We start from the raw sequence: 27473 nt of genomic DNA, 5'->3' as shown, positions 1-27473 counted from the left end.
AGAAAGGGGAAGACCCTCAACGGGAGGGATTGACACAGTGACTTCAATGATGGGCTCAAGCATAGCAACGATTCTGAGGATGGCAAGACCCCCAGTGTTCTGTTGTACATAGGTCGCTATGAGTCGGAACCGACTGGAGGCACCTAACAACGGCAACAACTCCACCTCATTTCTCTGGTGTGGAGAAAAATTGAAACCTACCCGATGTTGGGAGGGGCTCGAGGAGGGTGGGAATAGGTTACTGCAGAGGGGTCCGAGCAAGACCACGAGGACAGCAGAGAAGAGTCTGGAGGGGGACTGGTGGGGAGGTGCAGACCCAGGTCCTGGCCTCCGGGGGTTTCCAGTCGGAGGCACCGATGGGTGGGATCTGGGCGGTCTGGAGGGGGAGGAAAGGCCAGCGGGCCGGGCCTGTCCCGCCCGAGCAGCCAATGGGCGGGCGGAGGCGGGCGCTCGCGGGCGGGCCGGCGGGGTCGCCGGGCGCTCTGTCGGGGCGCTCTGGAGGCGCTGCGATGACCGCTCTGAGCCGGAGCGAGGCTGCGGAGGGGGACAGGTAAGGGGGCTGCTGCCGGAAGGCCCGACTGGGTCCCGGAGGCGCCGCCAACTGCCGCTACCGGGCGGGGCAGGGCTGCGCCTCGGCGTCTGTGCCCGCCGGGCAGGCACTTCCCGGCCGCCGGAATGCGGGCCCCGGGCCAGGGCTTCGCTGCGCGGCCTGGGCTCCCGGGCCTCGAGGGGCCGGGATGTCCGGGCTGAGCCCGTGGCTCGGTGCGACGAGCCCGCACCTGGGGGCAGAGGGACGTTCCAGGTGGCATCGGGGAAGCGGAGGGCACACTCCTTGGGACGACTCCCATGGTCCGCCCCTGCCATTGCTGTTCATTCATTCACGTATTCATTCATTCATTTCCCAGTTAGATCTACCCCCAGTCCTGACACCCCGCTCCCCAAAGGCTGGCACTTCCTTGCCGCCCCGGAGGGGTCAGCCCCTCTCCTTACCGCCGGGTCTGCACTTGTGGGGGCCAGCCGCTGCCTGGGAGGCGACGCAGAGCTGTCCCAGCACTACTCAGCCGCACCCTGCGCCAGGCCGGTCCCTGTCGGGCGGGCTGGGGCCGGTCCTCCAGCCTGGAAATCTGGTCCAAAGTCGCCCTGGGTGGAAGGAAGGCTCTCGCAGCTGGGAAAGGGGCAAGGAGGCAGGGCAAGCGGAAGGTGGTGTTGCAGGCAACATCGAGAACTGTGGCCTCTTTGAGACCTTGGGGCCCTGGTGGTGGGATTATTTGGGGGAAGACACAGCCCATGCACAAGGCGGCATGGTTCCCGCCCCTGGCCACATCCACAGTCTGAGCTCTGGAGGGCAGCCGGGCAGCCCTAGCCAGGTACCGCTGGGGCAGGTGGGGTGAACGCGTCAGCCCTGTGCCCAAATCAGCCCTGGATGTGGGGCTGGCGGGAGGCTTAGGGGGCTCCCTCTGCCCTATCCTGAAAGGGGCCAGTGGGCTCTGACCAGCTGTCCTTTGCCCTTTTTTGCTTTGCTTGCCCCCTCCCTCACTACCTCATGATTGCTCAAGAGTCCCTGAACTTGCAGGGTCAGGCCCCTGGGGAATGAGAGGGTGCCCTGAAAACCTCATCACAGCTCCAGCTGGCTCTAAAGTAGGTCTCCTTTCATAGCAAAGATTTATGGGGTTGGGAGGAGAGATGGATTAGAGGGTGTCCCACTCATCCTGCAGTGGTGAGCCAGGCTGGCTGAAAGGAGGGCTCCCGTGAACTGTCCCTCCACAGCATGCCTGCACACACCGCGGTTGGAGGTTACAGCTTGACAGGCCAGGTGAAGCAGTGGCATCGAGGCAGCCTCAGGCAGCCTCTTCCGGGGACAAATGGGCAGGTCCAGAGGCCAAAACTGACAGAGGCTGACACTGAGCTTCCGAGAGAGTTTCTGCTGGGGCCGAATTGAAGTTCTCCTTCCTGACTTCCCCTGGGTGCAAATTTCTAAATAGCCCAGAGACAACAGCTTGGGGCCTCTCCTCCATTATTCACGCCTTAATGCTGCTGGTTGCCTTCAAATTTCGGAGCTTAGGTAAGTCCTCAACACCTACGTGTGGACCAGAGAGACCTGTGAGCTAACTCTGCTGCTAGGATGCGCCTAGGACCCTTTGAGGTTGAGGTCGGCAGTACTTGGCATAGGCTTATGCTAGCCAGCCTCCCTGAAGGTCTTCCATGAGCTGCTGAGCTCTTAGCTCATTCTTCAGTGGCTCCACCCAGTCCTTAAGCTGCTGCATTGGCCCTTGAAATGCCACGTACCTTATTTATCAGTCCAGCCTGAAGAGCCTCACTCTGGGAATCAGAAGTGAGTTCTGGGTCTCACACTGCTACTATTTTGCTGTGGCTTGGGGTAAGTCAGTTTCCCTCCCTGTGCCTGCTTTGCCATCAAAGGATAAGGAGATTAGCCTGTAGGCACCCTTCTCAAGGCCATTGCTCAGTGATTTTGCTAACTAGTGTGTTTCCCCCCTGATTTCTGAAGGTTTTTAAAATTTTTTTCCTATAATTTCTCCTTTGCTCTAACTACCCATGGAAAGTAAATGAAATTAAGACCGGCGTAGCATTTAGTGTCCAGTGTTTAAGGCTGAACACCAGGAAATAATTTGCTTTTCTCCTTTCCTGAGACATGAACATAGTTCCCTGACATTCTGCAGCCATCTCTGTCGCTAAGTGTAAATGTGGCATGACGTCAGCCTTGGCCACTGTGCAGCTATTCACCTGGGCTACAGGGCATCAGTATCACCACCTGTTATCACCAACCTTTGAAACTTTGATTAATCCCCTAGCTGTTTACTCATGTAGGAAAGAGAGGAGAGTGGGAAAGCAGAAACCCCTGGGAATGAAGCTTCCTGTGGAGTTGAGAAGTCACAGCCTCCTCCAGGTATCCCTGCCTGCTACAGCACAGATTCCAAAAGGAAGACATTGTTCCCAAGAATATCCATCTTTATAGGACAAGCTGTTTCCTCTCTCCTCTTCCCCACCACAACTACACATTTATATTAGTTTAGAAATGCTTGGTCATATTTTAGGACTAAGGTGCCCATTGGTTAAGCACTCAGCTGCTAACCAGAAGGTCAGGGATCCACATCTACCAACAGCTCCGAGAGAGAAAAGACCTGGCAATCTGCTCCAGTAGATTACACCCTGAGAAACCCTGAAGCAGTTCTACTCTGTCCTATAGGGTTGCTATGAGTCAGAATTCACTTGACAGCACACAACAGCAACAACAGCAATTTAGGACTAAGAAGCCCTGGTGGTACAATGATTAAGTGCTCAGCTAGTCAAAAGATTGGTGGTTTGAACCTACCCAGCTGCTCTGTGGGAGAAAGACTTGGCTGTCTGCTCTGTAAAGTTTTCAGCCAAGAAAACCCTATGGGGCAGTTCTACTCTGTCACATGGGGTCTCTATGAGTCAAAATTGACTCTATGGCATCCAACAAGATTTAGGACTGAAGTGTGTTTTAATAACCCATGCAGGTTGAACCAATCTTTAAGTCCTTATCCTAAATTATGTGCCCGCAGGTGATGTTTAAAACTCACTAGAAAAATTACATTGCTATTATTTTTTTAATGGACGTTAGTTTGGGTTAGTACCGGGTTTTTTTTTTTTTTTTTAACCTGGAAGCAGGTAAAGAATTACTTTAAGTCAAACATGAATTGCTTTGCCTCCTGAAGTATTGACATGAAACATCAATGGTATATTAAGTAATTGTCACAATCCTACTGGTATTTCATTTCGTTTGAGTGCCACTTTTCTCTGAAGTAAGAGCAGCAGTGTGGGTGGTAAGCCTGAGCAAACAACTGTGAGTAATTACAATAATTTTTTTTCTCTCTCCTCTGTAGAAAAAAAATTTTTTTCTAATACGTATTATCATTAATCAAGCTGCTCAAAACTTGCCAACGATCTCTGGGGCCACAGAAAATACTATTTTAAAATAACTCCTAAAAAAAAAAACAACTGAATTTTGAAGGATGATCCAGAAATTTTATTTTAAGATAACCCAGCAACAGTAGCTCAGAATTGACCCTCATACGGGACTTATTTTTATCACCAAACAAGTTGAAAAAAGTTTATATTTTTAATTTTTAAGTCTTTTAATTTCAAACACATGCAAAAGGAGAGACTAGTATAATAAAAGGCACGTGCCCATCACTCACCCTTAGTGATCAACATGAGCCTGTTTCTTATATTATCTCCCTTATCCTTTGATCCGGAAACCCTCGTGGCATAGTGGTTAAAAGCTGCGGCTGCTAACCAAAAGGTCAGCAGTTTGAATCCACCAGGCACTCCTTGGATACTCTATGGTTTGGTTTGGTTTTGGTTCTCCTTAGATCCTAGATTGTTTTGAAGCAAATACAAAATATCACATTATTTCATCCATAAATATTTCAGTGTGCATCTATAAAAGTGAAGGGCTGTTTTAAAATATAACCACAATACCATTATTATACCTTAAAATAACAGTAATTCCCTAAAGTCATCAAGTATCCAGTCAGCTTGTAAATTCCCCCTGTTGTCTCACAAATATCTCTAGTACCATTTGATTAAGGATCCAAATGAGGTTTATACAATTGGTTGACACTATTTTCCTTTAATTTTATTTTTGATGAAAATATACACAGCAAAACCGGCTTCCATTCCACAGTTTCTAGACATGATCAGTGACATTTGTAACATTCTCTACATTGTGTCAACATTCTTATTTCTGTTCTAGTTATTTCACTTGCTTGACACGTTTAATCTATATATCTACAGTTACATCTCTTTCAGCCTATAGGTTCCCCTTCCACTTCTTTCTTTCTTCCCTTGCAATTTAATTGTTAAAGAAACTGTTATTTGTCCTTTTACATTTCCCAATTTGTTAATGTTTAAAATGCTCCTCTGACTCCTGTATTTCCTGTAAATTGATCATTAGATCTAGAAGCTTCATCAGATTTAGGTATTGTGCACTTGAGGAAGCACGTCATGTCTGATTTCTTCTCACTGAAGGATGTTAGCAACCATCAATAATTATTTTATTTAGACCCGTTAAGCAAAGCAAAACCCAAACCCACTGCTGTCGAGTCGATTCCGACTCATAGAGACCCTACAGGACAGAGTAGGACTGCACCATAGGGTTTCCAGGGAGCACCTGGCGCATTTGAATTGCCGACCTCTTGGTTAGCAGCCGTAGCACTTAACCACTACGCCACCAGGATTTACTTTATAGTTCTTAGTTGCCGTTGAGTTGATTACAACTCATGGTGACTCCACGTGTTACAGAGAAGAACTGCTGCGTAGGGGGTTTTTTTGGCTGTCATCTTAATGTAAGCAGATCGCCAGACCACCAACCATTTGTGCCATCTGGAGACTTTATTATTAGGGGTTCTAGAATAGTGTTAGCTATTTAGCTGGATTATTTCTGTAAAAAGAAATGCCCTCTTTTCAACTATTTGGTTACCCTGAGCTATAGCTACTACTAGAAAGAATAAATAATTATTCGCTAGTTTTCAAAATAAGGAAATAGATCCCTAGGAGCCACCAAAGGTGACCAGTGAGTCATTTTTGTATTATTATGATTTTATGGAGTTAATCATATCTGATGTGTTTCAGTTCATTGCAGATATAATTCTTACTGATGCTTGAATTGTTCCATCTTTGTCCCATCTTCAAGAAGGCTCCTGAGTAGTTTTGATGAGACTCTAGTCTTTGAAGGCTTTCTTGCTTTCTGGCATGAGAAGATATTTTTGGCCCATTTGTAAATTTTCTGCCTTACATTTGGAATCAACCATTTCTTCAAGAAGCCCTGGCTCTTTTTAGTAGGAAATGGTATTTAGAGACCACAGTCTAAGTACTGGGGGTGTTCAGTGCTAGCTGAGTGCTTATTTTTTAAAGTAATCAGTTTCGGAGTTTATATTTTAAACCCATTTTGTTGTTAATTAAAGCAGTAGTTCTTATATTTTGGGGGGTCGTAGGCTACACTGAGAATCTAATAAAAGTGAAAAGCTCTCTTTCCAGAATTATGCACTTTTGTAAAAATACAATTTTGCTCACACTTCCAGGAATTCACAGACATACCCTTCAACACTTGCCTGGACCCCAAAGGGATGTGATTTATATTAGACCAACAATCTGGGTTCATAATGGTGTAGGAAGACTTAAGAGTACTGGAAATAGTTGCACCCATTTAAAAATAGCAAATGGGAAAAACTAATGGATTTTTCAATATCAGTAAAAGCCTAAGGGTTCCAGTAGAAGAGAGGGTAGAAGTAGTCATAGCCCATACTCTGCACTGGTCACACCAACAGTGGAGCTCCAGTTTTATCAAGGAACAAGTTGTTCCTTGGTGAAGAATTCAAATCCTTGGATAGAACGAAGTCCATTTTGGGCGTTGGAAAGAACCGTCTAATCAGGGCTGCAGTGACATACCTGATGGATGATATTCACATGTAAGCACACATTTTACAATACCTAGTTTTTTTTTTTTTTTTTTTTTTTTTTTTTAGTGCCTCATTAGAGCTCTGGTGGTGAAGTAATTAAGAGCTCAGGTTGCTAACCAGAAAAAAAAAAAAAATGTCGGTACTTTGAATCTACCAGGTCCTCCTTGGAAACTTTATGAGGCAGTCCTGCTCTGTCCTATAGGGTCCCTATGAGTAGAAATCAATTCGATGGCACACAACAACAGTGCCTAATTGGGAGCCCTGGTGGCACAGTGGTTAAGTGCAAATAGCTGCTAATCAAAAGATCAGCAGTTCAAATCCACCAGCTACTCCTTGGAAACCATATGGGGTATTCGACTCTGTCCTATGTGGTCGCTATAAGTTAAAGGCAACGAGTTTGGTTTTTTAGTGCCTGATTGCAACTCCACCTTTTTTTTACCTACTCGAATATCCCCCCCGCCTTTTAAAACTTTGTTGTGCTTTAGATGAAAGTTTACAGAGCAAATTAGCTCTTATTGGAAAATTCATATACGAATTGTTTTGTGACATTGGTTGCAATCCCTGCAATGTGTCAGCACTTTTCCATCTCCAGTTTTCGTTTCCATTCATGGTTTTCCTGTCCCTCCCTGGCTTCTCGTCTTTCTTTTGGGCAGGTGTTGCCCATTTGGTCTCCTATACTTGATTGATCTAAGAAGCACATTTCTCATGTATGTTATTGTTTGTTTTATAGGCCTATCTAATCTTTGGCTGATGGGTGAACTTCAGGAGTGGCTTCAGTTCTGAGTGAGCAGAGCGTCCCAGGGCCATAGTCTCAGGAGTTCTCCAGTCTCTGACAGACCAGTAAGTCTAGTCTTTTTTTATGAATTTGAATTTTATTTTACATTTTTCTCCCACTCTGTCCAGGACCTCTATTGTGATCTCTGTCACAATGGTAAGTGATTGTAGCCAGGTACCATCTAGTTCTTCTGAGCTTAAGCTGGCGGAGGTTGTGGTTCATGTGGTCCAATGGACTAATATTTTCCTTGTGTCTTTGGTTTTCTTTATTCTCCTTTGCTCCAGATGGAATAGGACCAATAGATGTATCTTAGATGGCTGCTTGCAAGCTTTTAAGACCCCAGACGCTACTCACCAAAGAACTCTTTCTTTATAAACTACGTTATGTCAATTGAACTAGATATCCCCTGAGACTATAGTCCTCAGCCCCAATAACTTGGTCCCTCAAGGTGTTTAGATGTGTCTAGGAAAATTTTATGACTGTGCCCCCTTTGTGCTCTATTATATATATGAATATACATGCTGTACATACAAATATGTATGTAAAAATATCCATAGCCTAACCTGTATACGTACATAGGCATAGTCCTATATGCCGTCCTTTCCCTATTCAGCATACGTATCGATCTATGTATCTGCATGTAAGTTATTATTTGTTTTTTACTGTTGTTGTAGGGTTATATATGCTATCATATTTATTATGGTTGCCTCTTTTTTTTTCTTGTGTTCCTCTAAGTGTCTTCCCTTGCCTTGGTCAAGCTGTGCTGACTTCCTCTATACTGTGTATTGTTTTTCACTTCCCTAAAGCTAATATTTGCCTACTATCTAGTTAGTGATTTCCCCTCTCCACCCCACCCTCCCTCATAACCATCAAAAGATGGTTTCGTTGTATGCATAAACCTTTTTTTCAGTTTTTATAATAGTGGTCTCATACAGCATTTGCCCTTTTGTGATTGACTTATTTCACTCAGCATAATGCCCTCCAGATTCATGCATGTTGTGAGATGTTTCTCGGATTCATCATTGCTCTATCTCATTGCTTAGAATTCCATTGTATGTATGTACCATAATTTGTTTATCCATTCATCTGTTGATGGACAGGTTGTTTCCATCTTTTTGTTATTGTGAATACCCCTGCAATGAACATGGGCGTGTATATGTCTATTTGTGTGACAGTTCTTATATTCCTAGAAATGGGATTGCTGGATCATATAGTATTTCTATTTCTAGTTTTCTAAAGAAGCGCCATATGATTTTCCATAGTGGTTGTACATTTTACATTCCCACCAGCACCATTTGTTGAAGAGACTGTCTCTTCCACACTGAATGGACTTTGATCCTTTGTCAAAGATAAGGTATCCACAGGTAGATGGATTTATTTCAGGGTTCTCAATTCTGTTCCATTGGTCTACATGTCTGTTGTTATACCAGTACCAGGCTGTTTTGACTACTGTAGCTGTATAGTAGGTTCTGAGATCAGGTAGTGTGAAACCTCCTAATTTGTTGTTCTTTTCCAGTAATATTTTACTTATCCAGGGGCTCTTTCCTTTCTATAAAAAGTTGGTGATTAGTTTTTCCATCTCATTGTTGAAATTTGGATAGGAATTGCATTGTATCTGTAGATTGTTTTGGGCAGTAATGACATTTTCATGTTAAGTCTTCCTAACCATGAGCATGGTATGTTTTTTCATTTATGAAGTTCTCTTTAGGTTTCTTGTATTCGAGTTTTGTAGTTTTCTTTGTATAGGTCTTTTACATCCCTAGTTAGGTTTATTCCTAAGTGTTTTATCTTTTGGGAGGGCTGTAAATGGGGAGCCTTGGTGGTACAGTGGTTAAGAGCTACAGCTGCAAACCAAAAAATCAGAAGTTTGAATCCACCAGCTATTCTTTGGAAACCCTGTGGGGCAGTTCTACTGTGTCCTGTAGGGTTGCTATGAGTCGGAATCGACTCGATGGCAATGGTTTTTTTTTGTTGTTGTATTGTAAATGATATTGTTCCCTTGATTTCCTTTTTGGAATTCTCTTTGTGTAGAAGAATCAGACTGTCAAATATTTATTTCTTTATACCAGTTTTCTCAAATGGATGACACTGAATAAACTTTTTTGGGGGGGCTTTTAAGTCATTCCAGTTATGTAGTCAGTGCGATTTAATCGGGGCTTTGAACCAATTCTGCCAGGTTCAGTCACAGCTGATGATGTGAAACTCAAATGGGCCCAGGTTTTTAAAGTGTGGGTGAAGTGGAATGATAAGTGGAATGGGAAAAATTACCAGTCGAAGCCCTGCTAGAAACTTAATCTCCCTCTTAGAAAACAAGGGCAGTGTGCATGTTTGCATAGCAACCAAATCTCTTGATGGGCGAGTCAGAAACAGCAGTGTCTTGCTTGGAGATGGCTGCCGACCACACCACTTTGAATGTGTGACAGTTATCCTTAGTCCTGGCAATAATCCAGTCTTTCTCATCAGGCTCCTGAAAGGCTCACTACACCTCTTCGGAATTTCCCACTCTAGGGCTTCAACCCATAATTTTTCTGTTCTGCTTATCGTTCTGCTTCACTCAAATTTTAAATACCTGGGTTTGTTCTGATTTTGCTTCATTGGCCATGACTGAAGCAGTTCCAACCAGTTTGAAGCCGTGGATGTAATAGGAAGACCAAGAGCTTCCAGACAGTCTTGGGTTCAAATCCTTACTACACCCATTACTACTGAGTTACTACTGGCTTTGAGCCTCCCTTTCTTCATCTATAACTAGCGTCACATATGCATAATTCAAAGGCTCTCAGGCTGTGTGATGGCCTCCTAGGCAGAAGGTGCTCATCAAAAGTTAGTTTCCCCACGGTGCCTCCAGCTTTAAGAATGTGAGACAAGGCCTTTCTGTGATGATTCAGTCCCAGCTCTAAAAAAAGCTTTCCTTTTCAAGGTGCAAAATTCAGTTTTAAAAATAAACTTTTTATTTTGAGATAATCGTAGATTCACATGCAGTTGCATGAAATAATACATGTGAAATAGTAAAGAGAGATCTCGTGAACCCTTCACCCAATTTCCTCCAGTGGTAACATCCTACATAACGATAGACCAATAACATAACCAGAAAATCGACATTGGTAGAATCCATTGAGCTTATTCAGATTTCATCAGTTTTACATGCAGTTACGTGTGTGTGCTCGCGTGTGTGTGCATTCCATCACATGTGTGGATTCAGCAAAGTTCATTTTTAAAACCGAGGTTTCTTTTCCTGTTGGATTCTGAGGGTTTCCATGTAGTGAAAGATGAAGAATTGGGATTTTGAAATTTCCGAGATGTCTGTTAGTTAACATTATTGTGCCCTTTGAAGCATTTTTTTTGCTGCCTTCTCCTTTTTTTTTTTCAATCAAATGAAAATAGTTTGTTTATTCTGACCACAAAATTCAGGCAATCCAGAAAAGTATAAAAAAATAAAAATAAGACACACCTGAAATCCCAATTCACAGAGAAAAATATCGTTAGAATTTTGGTAAGCAATCCTGTCTGCATATATTTTATTATTAGACATGCTGTTCTGTATAATGCTCTTTCCAACGATATTACCTTTCCTTTTTAAAAAATATAGAATTATTTTTAATAAATAACTTAAATATCATTTTAACTGTTGCCTCCCATTCTATGAAGAGAAAACCCTGGTGGTGTAGTGGTTAAGAGCTATGACTGCTAACCAAAAGGTAGGCAGTTTGAATCTACCAGGTGCTCCTTGGAAACCCTATGGGGCAGTTCTACTCTGTCCCGTTGGGTCGCTATGAGTCAGAATCGACTAAACCATGGGTTTGGTTTTTACGGGTATTCTATGAATAAAACATAATTTGATGGATTTTATGTTATTCCCAGGTTTTTTTTTTTTTAACTGTTCTAAAAAAAGAAATTTTTTTTTTCTTTTAAGTACACTTCAGTGAACATTCATATACATTCAAATTTGTGTACAGTTATTTCCTAAGAATAAATTGGTGGAAGTGGAATTTATGGGTCTGACGGGTATCTACATATAAAATGCGAGTACCTTTTTTCAAACTGCCCTACCACATAGTAGTGCATGTGAGCATCTGTTCAACACTAGGTGTGAATATCTTTATTGTTTTTGGTGATTTTAAAAGAATTACACCCCTGTTATAATAAAGTCAAACAAAGCAGAAAATATATAGAGTGAAATCACCCCATAAATCTCCCCTCAAACATAATCACTGTTGTTTGATGTACACCATTAAACAGGATTTTTTTCTTTTATTATATCATTATAATGACATCATACTTACAGATCTGTACCTACTTTTCAACAAACAGTACATTTTAGACTTTTTTTTCCCACATATGAGCACATACAGCTACCCCATTCTTTTAGTCAATTGCATAGCAATCCATTATATAAATGAACAACTATTTCCGCTTTTTTTTCCTATAATTATAAACAGTATGAATATAAATTTTTGCATACTTGTCCATTTATTTCCTTACACCAAGTTCCTTGGAATGGAGTTGTTGAATCAAAGGATTTGCAAGGCATTTGACATATGTCAGGAAGATTAATTCAATTTTCATTCTTATCAGTGGGATATAAAGAGTGCCTGTTTTCCACATCCTTGGTAATATTGAGTTCTATCCTTTTTTGTTTGTTTACCAGTAAGATAGATGTTTCTTTTGTGAATTTCCTGTCTGTATTCTTTACCCACTTTTCTATTAGACTATTTATACCTTTTTCTTGACTTTAATGAGTTCATTACATATTAAGAATATCAATTCTTTGTTAGTTTAAATTTTGATGTATTAGAGTTTTAAATTTTTGTGAATTGAATCTTTTCCTTTATGTGCTCTGGGTTTTATATCTGCTTAGACTTTCCCTGATATTTAAAAAAAAAAAATTCTCCTCTATTTTATTTCTTTATAGAGTTAGAAAATATTTAGATGTTTAATCCACCTGCGACTTATTTTTGTGAATGGTATGTGGTAGCCAGTTGCCGAAATACCATTTATTGGGAAGTTCATTCCTCTCTTATTTGAAATGCTTTCTTTATTATACACTAAATTTTCATATACCCATGGATCATTTTCTGGACTCCCTTTTAAATTGCATTACCTATTCATCTTTCCTAAGCCACTAAATACCTCACTATTTTAATTCTCTAGCTTTGTAGTTTGTTCTAACATCTGATAGGGCAAAACCCTTGCATTACCTGTCTTCTTCATAAATTTGTGGGCTATTCTAATGCATGTAGCCTTTCAGATGAAATTTAGAGTCAATTTATCAAGTATACACATACACACATGTATCCTATTAGGACTGAATTATATTTATAAATTAACGTGAGGTGAATTTGCTTCTCTAAAGCATTACGTCTTCCCATTGAAGAGCAGGAATCATGTCTTCAATTTATTCAAGTCTTCTTTTATGTCATTTAAAGGTATTTAGGAAACCCTGGTGGCATAGCGGTTAAGTGCTATAGCTTCTAATCAAAAGGTCGGCAGCTGGAATCCACCAGGTGCTCCTTGGAAACTCTATGGGGCAGTTCTACTCTGTCTTACAAGGTCACTATATGAGTCGGAATCAACTTGTTGGCAACGGGTTTAAAGGTGTTCAAGTAGGTTGTCTATGTTTTTAAAGTTTAGTATTGGGTATTTTATATTTTTCGTGCCATTATGAATAGAATCGGTTTCCCAACGGTATTTTATAACTGTTGATTGAAGGTTTATAGGGAAAACTGTTGATTTTTACGTTGATCTTGTAACCACTGGAATTATAATTAACGCCATAAGAGTTAATTATGTATCCCCATCGCTGCTCTGCCTAGCCCAGTGCCCAAGTTTATGAACATCTGGGCCACTTTCTTATGGTTTTTCAATTTTTTAAAAAATGATTTATTTTTTAGGCTGTTGCTGGGAATAAAACCAAAAAACCAAACCTATTGCCTTCGAGTCGATTCCAACTCATAACAACCCTATAGGACAGAGTAGAACTGCCCCATAGGGTTTCCAAGGAGCGACTGGTGGGTTTGAACTGCCAACCTTTTGGTTAGCAGGCAAGCTCTTAACCACTGTGCCACCAGGGCTCCGTTGTTGAAAGTATACACAGCAAAAACCTGCACCAATTCAAGTTTCTACATGTATGTTTCAGTGACAGTGACTGTATTCTTCCAGCAGTGTGACTATTCTCATCCTCACAGTTTCTCAATTTATTACCTGTTTTCTAGGTAGTTTATCTTACCAATTTCAAATAATAATTCTCTTTTTAATCTAGAACCATTTTATGTATTTGCTTTTCACCTTTTTTGCTTTCTCCTATGAGATGTTTTGTGTTCGTTTGTGCATTTCCTGCTCCAGATGTGAAAGCAGCCATTTCTCCAAGGAGCCCTGATTCCTTGGAAGGGCCAGAGCCTCCAGAACAATGCTGCCTGACAGTCGGGGAGAGGAGGCGTTCCTAGGGGGTTCTCTCAGTTAAACAATCTGGGGTTCTACCTGGAGTAAGAGGTCCCAAGACTCAGCAAGCTCCCTAAGACTGGGTTATCCATCAGGAATTTGAAATCCTGGCTGGAGGCTGGAGTTTAGCTTCGCGGAGCCGAGTTGGCGGCTGGAGCCTCTGGAGCCTGCCGCACGGCGCCGAGGCGGACCTTGCCTGGGGCGCCCTACGTCTGGTGCAGCTGCCAGTGAGGCGAGGAGCCCTGATCCAGGAGGGGTCTCGAGTGGGGCGCTGTCTCCCTTCCCGGGAGGCCAGGAGATGGGGGCGCCGCTGCTGCACCCAACAGTCCGCCCAGTCTGCTCAAGCTTTTACCCTTACACCTGTGGACCCTCCAACCCCCAGCAAATGGTTGGCAGGGGCTCAGCGGGCGGGATTACTGGCCGGGGAGGTGCCGCCTCGGGGAGCTGCGGCTGAGTGTGGTGCTGGAATGCAGGGTGTGGCTGCCCACTCGCGGCTGAGTGACCCTGGGTTTACCAGTCCTTTCAAAAACAGGCTTGGAAAATAGACTTGTGGTTTGCGCCTTTGCCGGCAGAAGACTGCGGAAGATACGCGCCCTTAAGGCGGCTGCCAAACAACCTCACCAGGGCTGGAAGGGCGTCAGGTGAGGCTGGAGGAGCGTCAGGTGAGGGTGGCTTGGGGAATGGCGGGTCTGGCAGTAAGGCTGTGAACGAAGGCAGCGCACCCTCCCTCCCAGGCTGCAGACAACCCCCTTGGGGAACCTGGAGAGAACCTTACAATACCATTTCCTTCCCAGTATCTCCGTGGTCTTTCACCGGTAGTGGGGAAAGGGAGGTGAGCTCTGCGGTTGGCTTGGAGCTGGCCTCTGACCTGGGAGCATCTTCATCTATGGGTAGAGAGGCCTGCTGTCACTGTCGACCCCCAGCTGCAGTCACCAGCGCTCGGCTCTAGATTCAGTCCCCACTACTGCACCAACTTTGTCGCTGTTGAAGTTACGGATCTTCTCCGCGTTGCTAAATTCAAGGACTTTCAGTCGTCTTACTTGGCCTCTCTGCAAACTTCAGCACTGTTTACCGATTCCTCCTTTTTGAAACACGTTTTTTTGGCTTGGGTAACATCCTACACACCTGGTTTTCTTTCTAACCGTTTGCAGCCATGCGCATGGGAGACTTCTTTTCATCCATACAATCTTTACGTGTTGTGGTTCTTCAGGTCCGAGATTTTGCTCTTCTCTTCCTCCTTCTCCTCCTTTTTTGAGACATAATTCACATGCCATAAAATTCACCCTTTTAAAGTGTACAATTCCCTGGTTTTTAGTATATTCGCAAAGTTGTGCAACCATCACCACTATCTAATTCTAGAACATTTTCATCACCCTCAAAAGCAACTGTAAAAAATAAAAAAAAAAGAAAGCATTCTGCTCTATTACTATGAAATTCTGGAAAAAGCAAAACTGACCTGTGCTGGAGAAAAAGTAAAAGAGTTGTTGTTGCCTCTGGAAAAAAAAAAAAAGCAATTGTACCCATTAGAAGGCAGTCCCCTTCTCTCCCTCCCTCCAGCACCTGGCAACCACTAATCTACTTTCTATCTCTACCGATTTGCCTATTCTGAACATTTCAAATTAATGGAATCACAATATGTGGCCCTTTGTGTTTGGCCTCTTTCATTTAGCAAAGTGTTTTTCAGGTTCATCCATGTTGTACCTTACGTCCATACTTCATTTCTTTTTATGGCTGAATCATATTCCACTGTATGGATATACCACATTTTCCAATTATCTGTTGATGGACATTTGTGTTGTTTCTATATTTTTGGCTATTATGAATAATGCTCCTATGAACATTCATATACAAGATTTTGTGTGGATGATGTTTTCGATTCTCTTGCGTGTATTCCTAGAAATGGAATTTCAGAGTCTTAGGATAACTCTGTGTTTAACTATTTGAGGAACCACCAAACTGTTTTCCAAACCAGTTGCACCATTTTACATTCCCATCAGTGAAGTAAGAAGATTACGATTTTTCCACACTTTTGTTACTACTTGTTGTTGGTTACAGCCTCCTAGTGAGTGTGAATGGTATCTCTCTTACCAAAAGTGGCTTCCATTTGCATTTCCCTGATGACTAATGATGCTGAGCATCTTTCATGTGTTTATTGGTCGTTTGATGTTTCCTTTGCCTATTATTTAATTGGGTTATTTGTCTTTTCTTTGTTGAGCTGTAACAGTTCTTTATATATTCGGGATATTAGACCCTTATCAGAGATTCAATGTGCAAAAAAATTTCTCTCATTCTGTGGGTTGTCTTTTCACTTTCTTGATGGTATCATTAACACAAGCATTTCTAATTTTGATGAGATCCAATTTTTTTGTGGCTTATACTTTTGGTTTTAGCTCTTATATTTTGACTAAATTTTTTGTATATGGTGTGAGGTAGGGGTTCACCTTCATTCTTTTGTGTGTGGATATGTAGTTGCCCTAGCACCATTTGTTGAAAAGACTATTCTTTCCCCATGGAATTGTCTTGGCACTCTTGTTGATAGCTTCTCGTCTTTATGTACCTACTGCCTTGGTTATCTAGTGCTGCTGTAACAGAAATACCACAGTGGATGGCTTTAACAAAGCGAATTTTATTCTCTCACAGTCCAGTAGGCTAGAAGTCCAAATTCAGGGCGTTGGCTCCAGGGGAAGGCTTTCTTTCTCTGTTGACACTGGAGGAAGGCCCTTGTCATCAGTCCTCCCTTGGTCTGGGAGCATCTCAGCACAGGAACCTCAGTTTCAAAGGATATGCTCTGCTCCTGGTGCCACTTTCTTGGTGTTATGAGGTCCTCTTATCTCTCTGCTTGCTTCTGTCTTATATCTCAAAAGAGATTGGCTCAAAACACTATCTAATCTTGTAGATCTCATCAATATAACCACCATTAATCCATCTCATTACATCTTAGTGATAGATTTACAACACGTAGGGAAATCACATCAGATGACAAAATGGTAGACAGTCATATAATACTGGGAATCATGACCTAGCCAAGTTGACAGGTATTTTGGGGGGATACAATTCAATCCATGACACCTACTTTCTCGGGGGAATCTTACTAATTCCTATTCCCATGTGTGGACCAGTAACTCAGAAATTTGTCTCCCAACCGTGGACCTTTTTCTGAGCTCCTTATTCATAAAAAAAAAAAAAAAACGGCTTAAAATTTCGACTTGAGTGTCTCTCAGACATGTTCAGGACTGAACTCATGATTTTTTTTCCCTCTAAATCTGCTTTTCTTCCTGTGTAGTTTTCCCTGTTTTTTTTTTTTTTTTTTTTGTCTCAGCAAAGCAGCCAGTAACCTACTTGTTCAAGCCTGAAATCTAGAGTCATACTTGACATCTTTTCCCGTTCACCCCACAGTCAACTGATTACCAAGTAAGGTTGATTCTGTTTGGATGTATGTCCCTGGTGCTCCATTACCACTGCCACTAAGTCCAAGACATTATCATCAACATCTCTGCTGGACTATAGCCTCCTGACTCATCTGTTTCTGTGGAAAATTTTAAACATACACAAAGGAAGACAGAGTTATACAGTGGACCCCCATGTATCCAGCACCCAGCTAGCATAACCACAACACAAAGCCATCCTCGTTCCATCAATCCCACCCTCTACTCTCCCTCACCCCACCTCTACCAGATTACTTTAAAGCAAATATGTATATCAGAATGATGTTTTTCATTCTGCATGTCACTTTGGAGAGTGGTGTCTGGGGTCTTAAATGCTAGCCAACAGCCATCTAAGATGCATCAACTGGTCTCAACTCTCCTGGAGCAAAGGAGAATGAAGAACACCAAAGACACAAAGTAATTAGGAGCCCAAGAGACAGAAAGGGGCACATAAACCAGAGACTACATCAGCCTGAGACCAGAAGAACTAGATGGTACCCGGCTATAACCGATGACTGCCCTGACAGGGAACACAATAGAGAACCCCTGAGGGAGCAGGAGAGCAGTGGGATGCAGACCTCAAATTCTGGTAGAAAGTCCAGACTTAATGGTCTGACTGAGACTAGAAGGACCCCAGGGATCATGGTCCCCAAACCTTCTGTTAGCCCAAGGCAGGAACCATTCCCAAAGCCAATTCTTCAGACAGGGATTGGACTGGACTGTGGGATAGAAAATGATACTGGTGAGGAGTGAGCTTCTTGGATCAAGTAGACACATAAGACTGTGTGGGCAGCTCCTGTCTGGAGTGGAGATGAGAGGGCAGAGGGGGTCAGAAGCTGGCTGAATGGACATGAAAAGAGAGAGTGGAGGGAAGGACTGTGCTGTCTCATTAGGGGGAGAGCAACTAGGAGCATACAGCAAGGTATATATAAATTTCTGTATGAGAGACTGACTTGATTTGTAAACTTTCACTTAAAGCACAATAAAAATTTTAAAAAAGAATGATGTTTGTAACACACAAAGTTGATAATATACTTCCCTGCTTAAAAAAAAAAAAAAAACCTGTTGCTGTCGAGTCGATTCCGACTCATAGCAGCCCTATAGGACAGACTAGAACTGCCGCATAGAGTTTCTGAGGAGCACCTGGTGGATTTGAACTGCTGACCTTTCGGTAGCTCTTAACAACTATGCCACCAGGGTTTCCCTTCCCTGCTTAAACCCTTTCACTGGTTCCCCATTGCTTTTAAGATAATGACCAAAAACCCTTACTGGGGCTTATGCGGACCTACCTGATCTGACCCTGCCAACCTCTCCAGCCTTATCACTCACCATATCATTACTTATCCGTATCCTGCAGACATACAGGCTCTGTTTCAGTTCCTCAAAAAGTCTCATACCTTCTGGCCTCAGGGCCTTTGCACATCTTGACCCGTTTGCCAATATCCCTCTCTAACTCCCTCCAACTATTACCCTCCCTCCATCTGGCTAGCATTCATTGGATATCAGTTCAAATCCTTCTTCAAGGAAAAAGCTTCTCATAGGTAGAGGTATTCATAGGATCCCGGGCTTTCTTTTCATAGCATATATCACACAGTTATAATTATTAATTACAATTATTAATTTATGTAAATATTTTTTTCATGTCTACCTCTCCTACCAGGCATTTTGAGGATAGTCCCTTGCCTTATTCTCTTGGTATACACAGCACTTAGACAAAGCCGAGCAAACAGCAGGCCCTCCACTGGTATTTGTGGAAGGGAGGCACAGATGCTGGCAGTCCTTTGAGGACTGTGCTCTGGCCAGTCTCTCCTGGGACATGGGTTTTGACCACAGAGGGCCAGTGGCCATCTGCAGTTCACCCAATTCCTTTGCTTTACTTTGTCCTCAGTCAGCGGTGGGGTCTCCTGGGCCAAGACTTTCTCATCTCAGGAGCCGTGGGGTCTCCTGAGGTCCAGGAAGACAGTGACTTACCCAAGAACCCTCAATAGTGAGCGGTTGTAGCATCCCTGTCTTGCTGCCCCACTCCCAGGCTCTTCAGGTTGCAGAGACTCCTCAAACCTGCCTGTGACCCTGAGAAAAACCTGGTGCATCCGCAAAGCTAGTGTGATTCTGCGGTAGGTGTCCTAGGTGGTTGGGGTGGGCAGGCTGGATGATACCCATGGATGGACAGAGCTGACTTGTCCCCGGAGTAGCCACACCCCCTGGCAGTCCTGAGTAGGGGCATCTGAGTGACTGAGGCTGAGTCTGGGCCTGCCCTTCAGCAGGCCTGGCCAGGGGGTGGCCACCCAGAGCACAGGAGTGCTCTGTTTTTTAATGAATGCAAGTCTGTTTTTAGACCTGAATGACCAGCTTCTTGTCTGGAAATGGCCAAGCCCTGAGTGGCCCGCCAAGAAAAAGTGGTCTGTCACCAGGCCCAGGGTGCCAGCTCACACAGATGCTCCTGCTACAGCAGTGGGCACTTGGGGCGAGGCCAGCAACAGGCAGCACGCTCTCTTCAGAACCCCACCTGTTCCACTGTGTGGTCTGGGCTTTGTAGGAAATCCTGGAATCCCTATGAGCGAAGCTTCCGGGTTCCAGCTCTTTGTCCCCATCTATCTCCCTGGTGACTGTTCTCGTACCACAGGCCTTTGAGCTCTGGGCACAAGGGTGGCAGGTGGCCTCAAACCTCTGATGGAGGGAGTAGAAGAGAGGGAGGGTGCCTGACAATGGTTGGGCCTGAGCTGGGGGAGTGCCTCTGGGCAAAGAGGGGTGGGAGGCAGGCACTGGGTGCGGCCCAGGTGGAAGAGGACCTTGCTCTCAGCTTGTTTTTCTGGCTGTTGTACCTGGGGAAAAACCCAGTCATGCAGGGCATATATGGAGCCCATGGCGCAGTTTGAGGCTTGCTGGTGTCCCCGTCTCCATGTTCATGGAGAGCTGCACCTAGGCACCCTCAAAGGGACGTAATGCAACATAGGGGCCAACTCAGCTCTCAGCAGTACTGGCAGGAGGTGTGATGCTTCTGGGCATGGCTGTGGGGAACCCTTTTCCAGGCCTGAGCTGTGACCTCACAGCAGCCCTAAAGATCTGCAGGTCATAGATGTTCCCTATTTTATAGGGGAGTGAACCCACAGGAAGGTGCCTAGGAATCACCCAGAGGGCCGGGGTGGAGCCTAGTGCAAACTGGAGTCTTCTCATTCAAGGTCTTACATTTATTTGTGCCCTGAGGCTCTACAGCTTCTAAGCAGATGAAGGGCGCCTGTGCACAGAGGAGCTTTGCAGCAGGGAGTGTATGTTTATTGAATAAACAGTTATTGAGCTCTTACTGTATGCCTGAAGCTGTGTGGGGCCCTGGGCATAAGAGATGAATAGGACACAGTATAGTGGGGAGACAGGCACATAAAGGGCCAATGCAGCAAAGGAAGACACCTGAGCAGACAGCGTGGGACCCTAGAGAGGGACGGAGGGGTGGATTCGCCCTGGAGGAGAGGTGCTGGGTGACTAAAGTTAGCTAAGCAGGGTCCAAGCAAAGCTGGGAGGAACAGCTTATTAGCACACCTCCTGAGTGCAGGAGAGGGTTTAGCCTGAACATCTTGCTTCTGAAATCCAACCCCATGAGGGGATGGGCCTCCCTGGTGTGGGGGGAAGAGGAACAGCGTCCATGCCTGGGTGGGGAGATCAAGGAACTGGGAAAAAGGGTTGGGGTCCATTAACCAGGGGGAGCCAGGCATCTACTCAGCTAAGGGTGTGGCTGGCCAGATCTGGGCGCCAGTGAGAGACCTGGGTAGTGGGCAGTGTCTTGATTGCTGAGGCTGGGAAATGGGACCAGCCTTGCTTTCTCTCCGCTCTCCCAGCTCCCAGTGGATAGGAGGACCCAGGGGTTCTGAGATCCCTGTAGGTAGAAGGAACTCTTGTTAGCAGCAGAGCTCAAAGGGGTCCTTGTTCAAGCTGGACCCAGACATCTCCAGAGGGCTGTGCCAGCCCACACCTCTGGAATGACCACTAGCTTTACCAGTTTGTTTGGCTCTTTGAGTAGGGTTGTTAGAGGTTTGGGGGAGTAGCCTGATCTAGGGAACCCCACTCCCCAGATGGACAGCTGTGTGTTTATCTCACCCTAGAGAAACGTTCCTCTGTCTCCTCCACCCCCTCTGCTCAGAATTTTGGGGAGAGCTGGTTCCCTCCCATTCTCCCCACTGCAGCCAGAGAAAGCTATAGGAGGGGACAGGATTCCAGAGCCCTGGAGCCCTGAAGGCAGTGCATTACGATGGGAAGAATGTATCCTTTCAGCCAGACTGGAATTTGAATTCAAGTTCTACTACTTTCCAGTAATGTGGTCAGGAGCAAGGTGATTTAACTTCTCTGGGCCTCAGTTTCCTCATCTGTGTAATGGGAATGATGCCACCTCCCTTGCAGAACTAGAGCTGAACTGAGAATTAGAGATCATGAGCCAGATCTGTTCACCTCCCCTCTCTCCAGGGGCTACCCAAGAAAGGAACAAGGCTTCTTGGGCTAATGAGGCTTGACTTGGTTTGAAGTTCTCTGGAGCCCTGCCCCTTCCGGGCCCCGAATGCTTGTTGGGGGTATGGTAAAGACCCAGGCTTAGGTGTGAGACAGACCTCCATGGAGTGCTGGCCCTGCCAGTGACTATGTGGGGAAGTCACTGAACCTGGCTAAGGCTCCATTCTCTACCTGTGAACAGAGGTAGTACCCCCGCCCCATGTGAATGGCCTGAAGGACATCACGTATGCATCCTGGTTTTCACCCTTTGGGGAAACCAAGTGTGGGGGTTTCTTATCTGGCTACAAGTGCCGGAGCACTGGAAGTTGGATTGGAAGTGAATGGGCAGTAGACCCTTTTTGCTCCTTCCTGGACTGGAGGCCACGCCCAGGGCCCCTACTTCTATCTGCACCTCTGCTCCCTATTCCCTTGCTCCAGACCCAATCTGTGGTGCACCCAGATATCCTGCTCCTGCATCCCTGCCACCCTCACCTGCCTGTTCACTATCTCTGGCTGCACACCTCCGCATCTTCTCATATTTCCCAGTTAGGGTTCATTAGAAGGGGAATCTGATGGGCCAGCTCGTCCTTTCACTCCAAAGAGCTGCTGGTCAGCATGTGGATGGCTTTGCTTGAGCCTGAAGCACACCCAAAGATCCCTGGGTGGCACAAACGGTTTGTGTTCAGTTGCTAATCTAAAGGTTGGTGGTTGGAACCTACCCAGCAGCGCTGCAGAAGAAAAGCCCAGTGACCTGTTTCTGTAAAGATTACAGCCAAGAAAACCCTATCGCGCAGTTCTACTGCGCAACACATGGGGTTGCCATGAGTTGGAACCAACTTGATGGCAACTGGTTTGCTTTTTGGTTCTTGGTGTGCGCCTGTAGTTCCACTGGCTGTGGCCAGGGTCATTTGGTATAAACTGTGGCCTCTTGGGAAGCAGGCCCTCTGCCCTCCACATCCCTCCTCATTTCAACACTGCCACAGGTTTTGAAGGGAAACCTGGCTTAGGTGTTCTCAGACCCGTACCTGGGAAGAAGGGGTTTTGACTATGCCAAGTACCTCCCTCTCCCTGAGTCCTTTGCTAGGGGAGATGAGGGGAGCTGAGAGGGACAGTTGGATTGGAACCTAGGTGCATCCCCACCAACTCACTGAACCCCACCCCTCTTACATCTAATATGGGATTCAATTATGGGATCTTCCTCCCCTTTCCTAGTCAGTAGGGGCAAGACAGTTGCCTTAGGTGTGGAATATCAATTTATTAAATAAATAGTAAGCAGCTTTGGTGTAAGTGTGGAGACAGCAATAATAGGATTATTTCTGCAAAAGAATGAAACTCCCATCCTCAAGTGTGTTGATGATGAGCTTGACTCCGTGCACATTATCCTAGTGTCCTTTGGGGAGAGGTCTTATCAACCAGTTTCTGGGCTGTGGGTAGGGACCATGGCCCAGAGAAAACACAGAGAGATTCTTGGAAGGGACACAGTGTGATTCAGAAACCAGGCTCTGCCGCACAGAAAACCTGGTCTCGTTATGTCCTTGGCACAACCTAGTAATGGGTTCTATGGCCTTCACAGATTAAAGAAATCTGTATTAACCATATGGCTTTTTGCCTTGCCAAAGATGTTCCTATATCTTGAGAGGAGTGGGTTGAAGTCACCAGAAAGCCAAGCCCTGGTGATTCAGAACCCAGGTGGATAGATTGGCCTTGGAGAGGAGGAAGTAATCCTTCTCCCTCTGAGCCACAAAGAGAGGAGGGGTGGAGGCAAGATTCATCCAGGGGTTTCTTAGTGCTGGTGGTACTTTTACCCAGCAATTCCACTCCTAAGTATTTACCCATAGAAATGAATGCTTGTGTCTACAAGACAGGTGACCAAATGGTTAAATGTTTGGTTACCAACCAAAAGGTTGGTGGTTCGAATCTACCTAGAGGCACCTCAGAAGAAAGGCCTGATGATCCACTTCCAAAAGGTCACAGCCATTGAAAACCCTATATGTAGTTCTATTCTGAAACACATGGGGTTGCCATGAGTTGAAATTGACTCGACAGCCAAGTGGTAAATGGTAACAAGACAGGTACTAGAATGTCCATAGCAGCAAATGCTGATCCATAGTACAATGAATAAAGAAATTGTAGTATGTTCATACAATGGCATTCCAAACACAAATGAAAATGCAGTGTACAACTACACACAACACTGTGAATGAATCATGTGTTGCTAACCAAAAGAAGCCACATAAGAGAGTAGCCCACAAAAGAGTATCTGTGGTATGATTTCATTTCTATAATGGAAGTCCAAAACCAGGCAAAGGCAAACGATGTTAGAAGTCAGGATAATGGTTATCCTTGGTGACAAGGGTAGTGAGACTGGAAGGAGCAGGAAGGGGCTTCTGGGGTGCTGATTCTCCAGGGATGTTCTGCTTATGAAAATGCATTGAGTTGTATGCTTCTTTTAAGTGTAATTTTCTATATGTAATTATACTTCAGTTACAAGTTAAAAAATTCATAATTACCTAAACTCTACCCCCAAGGAGCCCTGGTAGCACAACGATTAAGTATTCGACTGTTAAACAGGGCAGTTTGAACCCACTCAGCGGCTCCAAAGGAGAGAAACCTGGTGATCTGCTTCCATAAAGATTACACCCAACTCCCCCGGTGGCCACGCCCTTTTGTAAGCCCCTCCCCTTGAGCGTGGCAAGACCTGTGACTTGCTTCTAAACTATAGAATACAGAAAAGGGAAAAGATGTTCATGATAATGTGCACATAACTACCTTACATAAGATCGTAAAGCCCATCTTGCTAGTACTCTCCTTGCTGGCTTCAGAGAAGCAAGCTATCACATGGGGAGCAGCCCTATGGAAAGAGCTATTTGACACGGAACTCAGGGAAGCGTCTGGCAGACAAGCAACAGGAAACTGAGGCCCTCAGTCCAACAGCCTGCAAGGAACTGAATACTGCCAGCAACCACATGCGTATGGAGGCAGAGCCTGCCTCATTCAAGGCTCAGCTGAGACTGTAGCCCTGACCCACACCTTGACTGCAGCCTTGTGAGGGAACCCAGTTATGCATGCTCAGACTCCTGACCCACAAAAACTGAAATAATAAATGTGTATTGTTCTAAGCCACTGGAATAAAGAAAAAATAATTGCAGCCAAGAAAACCCTATGGGGCAGTTCTACTCTGTCATATGGGGTCACTATGAGTCAGGACCAACTTCACAGCACCCAACAATAACAAAACACTTCCCCCCAGAGATCCTGATTTAATCGATCTGGGATGGGGCTCAGGGTCATTTATTTGTTTGTTTAAACAGCTCTATAGGTGATCCTAGTGGGTGCCCAGCAGGTTACACCTTTGAGTTAACAGCAGCCTCCTCTCTGAAGTAGGAGGGGAGCTGTGAGCTGAGTGAGAGGCAGGGGTGGTAGCAGGAGCCTGGGGGGCTTTGGGGCAACTACAAGATGAAGGAGCCCCTGGCCCAGCCTGCTGGGCCCTGGCCAACATTCCATCCAGGATAGAGGTCCACCTCTCAGCTCTCTGTCACAGATGGCCTATTCCATGGGTTCTGGGTCTATCCTCTCAGGGGCCTGCTGCTCAGACGTGGTTTTTGGTTGGAAGGGAACAATGTGTGTTTTCAGGCTACTCCTAGCTGGCTGCAGGAAAGGGCCGTGCCATCTCTGGGCCCAGCCTCGACCCACAGGATGTTCTAGTATCTCAAATGCCCACGAGAAGCCAATTGGAAGAGTGCGGGCACCTCCCAGGGTAGGAGACACCCAAAAGGAGCATCCCTCTGCCAGCCATGTGTCAGCCTCGCTTGTGACCACACAGGCCTGGCTGGCTCAGGCTGCCAGGCCTGGCGAGGTTTCTGTTTCGGAGTCAGCCCCAGCCACTGCTCCTGCCAGAGGCTCCAATGAGCCCTGGAGGGGTCTGCCCTGTGGTTACAAAGTGCTGGCTGTGGGGAAAGGGGCTGGGAAAACTTGGTGAGTGTTCTCTGGCATGAGACAGACCAGGAAAGGGCAGCAGAGTGACTCCACAGCCTGTACGTTCACCAAAATACCGTACCTTATACTTTTTTGTATACCTCTTCCCACCTGAGTTCTCCTTTTCATCAGCCAGCCAGCATGGCTTGAGTGTCTTGTGGAGCTGGGCTGTCTGCACTTCCTCCCCACACCCCATCGCCCCCAGACTAGGCCCATTTCTGGGTGATCCCATCAGCTCTGTCTATCCCTCCCACCTCCCTTCCCTTCTGGGTTGCCCCGTCCCTCTTACTGCCTTTTCTCTCTCCTCTTCCCTCTTGGGGTGTCATCATTGCTCTTTCTCTGTCTCTCCTTCATTTGTTTAGCAAATATTGGGTGCCTGCTGTGTGCTGAGTATACAGAGATGTCCGAGACACACCCCTGATGAAGCTTAGAGTCGACTGGGGAAGACAGATGTGTAAACAGACAAGCACAGTGTGGTGTGCTAAGTGCTGGGCAGCAGATGGAAAAAAGGGAGAAGGGACCACCAGGGAGGGAGTGACCAGCTCTGCTGGGCAGGGAGGGATCAGAGAAGCCTTCTCAGAGGAGGTGATGTTTGAACTGGGACTTGAAAGATGACCTGGAGTTTCCCAGGGAGAGAAGCATGGGGAGAACACGTCAGCTGCAAGGTATGCAGGTGTGAAGGGCTTCTGTGCTGAAGAGGCTAAGCAGCTCAGCTGAGCTGCATGGGGTGGGGAGGTGGGGAGTGGCAGGTAGAAAGAGAAGCAGAAAGGCCAGCTGGGGAGGTGAGGGGGAACTAATGAAGGAAAGCAAGCAGGAGAGTAGGAGGATCAGGCCTTGGCCCAGATGGCTCTGGTGGCAGTGTGGATTCAGGTGAGGGGCAGGGGCGTGACAGGAAGACTTGGGCAGGTTTAGTCAGGGAGAAGGAGTCCCTGAGTGGTGCAAATGGTTAAGTGTTTGACTACTAGCCAAAAGGTTGGCAGATCAAACCGACTCAGAGGTGCCTTGGAAAACAGGCCTGGTGATCTGCTTTGAAGGGCGGTGGTGGCAGTACAGGTGTTGGTCGAAATATAGATGGTGATTGAAAATCCTATGGAGTAGTTCTACTCTGAAAACCCTACGGAGGAGTTATACTCTGGACACACGAGATCTCCGTGAGTTAGAATCAACTCCATGGCAATTAACAGTAACAGTCAGGGAGCTGTTGTCAGCTTCCAGGGAAAAGATGATGGTGACCTTGGATGGTGCAGTGGGAATGGGGAAAAGGAGATGGTATTGAAGGTTAAGTAGAGGTAAGACTCTCGGGGATGTTGGTGATTGATAGGTTGAGTGGGGTGGGGACAGGAATGAGTTAAGGATTCTGGCTTGGGTCACTGTGTAGAGGATGGAGCTGTTCACAATTACTGGGCCTTTGCAGAAGGAAACAGATTTGGGAGATGATGCTGAGCTCACTTTGACAGATACATCTAGATGGCAGTTGGGGTGTGAAGCTCAGAGGGGATGAGGCATCAGGATTAGAATGTAGATTTGGGAGTTGTCTTTCTGGTGGGGATATTTTGAGCTGGGGGAGGGATCCAGGACAGAGAGCAGGTGTCAGGTGTCCCTGTGAGTCCTCACCCATGAGTCTGTAGGAGACAGCCAGACTCCTGTGTCTCTGGGTTCCCTACTCGCTGCCTCTCTCTCCCTCTGCTACCTTCTCTGGGTGTCTCCCCCTTCTTGACGGGCCTTGCTCCTCTCCTTCCATCTCCTGTGCTGGGCTGCTCATCCTCAGCCTCTCAACAGCCCTTCCAGCTGGGTGTCCCCCACAGGCTTATGGTGTGATAAGCTCAGTAAGTATTTGTGGAAGGAATGAAAGAGCAAGGAAGTGGTGTGAGCTCCCCAACTGGCCAGTGGGACTCTAGGGCAGGGCAGTCATCTGCTGTGACCTCCAGACAGACATTCTAGCCTTCA

The 27473-nt window shown here is 45.6% G+C and overlaps 1 protein-coding gene across 6 annotated transcripts in view; it reads left to right on the top strand.

The window, feature by feature from the left end:
• Positions 1–465: 465 nt before the first annotated feature.
• The window catches only part of GRAMD2A (GRAM domain containing 2A), a 44217-nt gene continuing 17209 nt past the window's right edge, over positions 466–27473 (top strand). For 3 of the 6 annotated variants that reach the window (XM_049905971.1, XM_049905966.1, XM_049905967.1), the window contains exon 1: positions 26308–26396. In XM_049905971.1, coding sequence (XP_049761928.1) covers positions 26323–26396 — 74 coding nt within the window. In that variant the 5' untranslated portion in view covers positions 26308–26322. Of the gene's footprint in view, positions 551–617; positions 2378–7173; positions 7284–14239; positions 14316–26307; positions 26397–27473 lie in introns of those variants that run through there. The other 3 variants (XM_049905968.1, XM_049905969.1, XM_049905970.1) reach the window with 3 other exon arrangements.

Source organism: Elephas maximus, chromosome 13 (assembly GCF_024166365.1).
Source record: "Elephas maximus indicus isolate mEleMax1 chromosome 13, mEleMax1 primary haplotype, whole genome shotgun sequence".
NCBI classification, from domain to species: Eukaryota; Metazoa; Chordata; class Mammalia; order Proboscidea; family Elephantidae; genus Elephas; species Elephas maximus.
The sequence above is the reverse complement of the archived record's forward strand: the minus strand, read 5'-3'. Positions and strand labels throughout refer to the sequence as shown.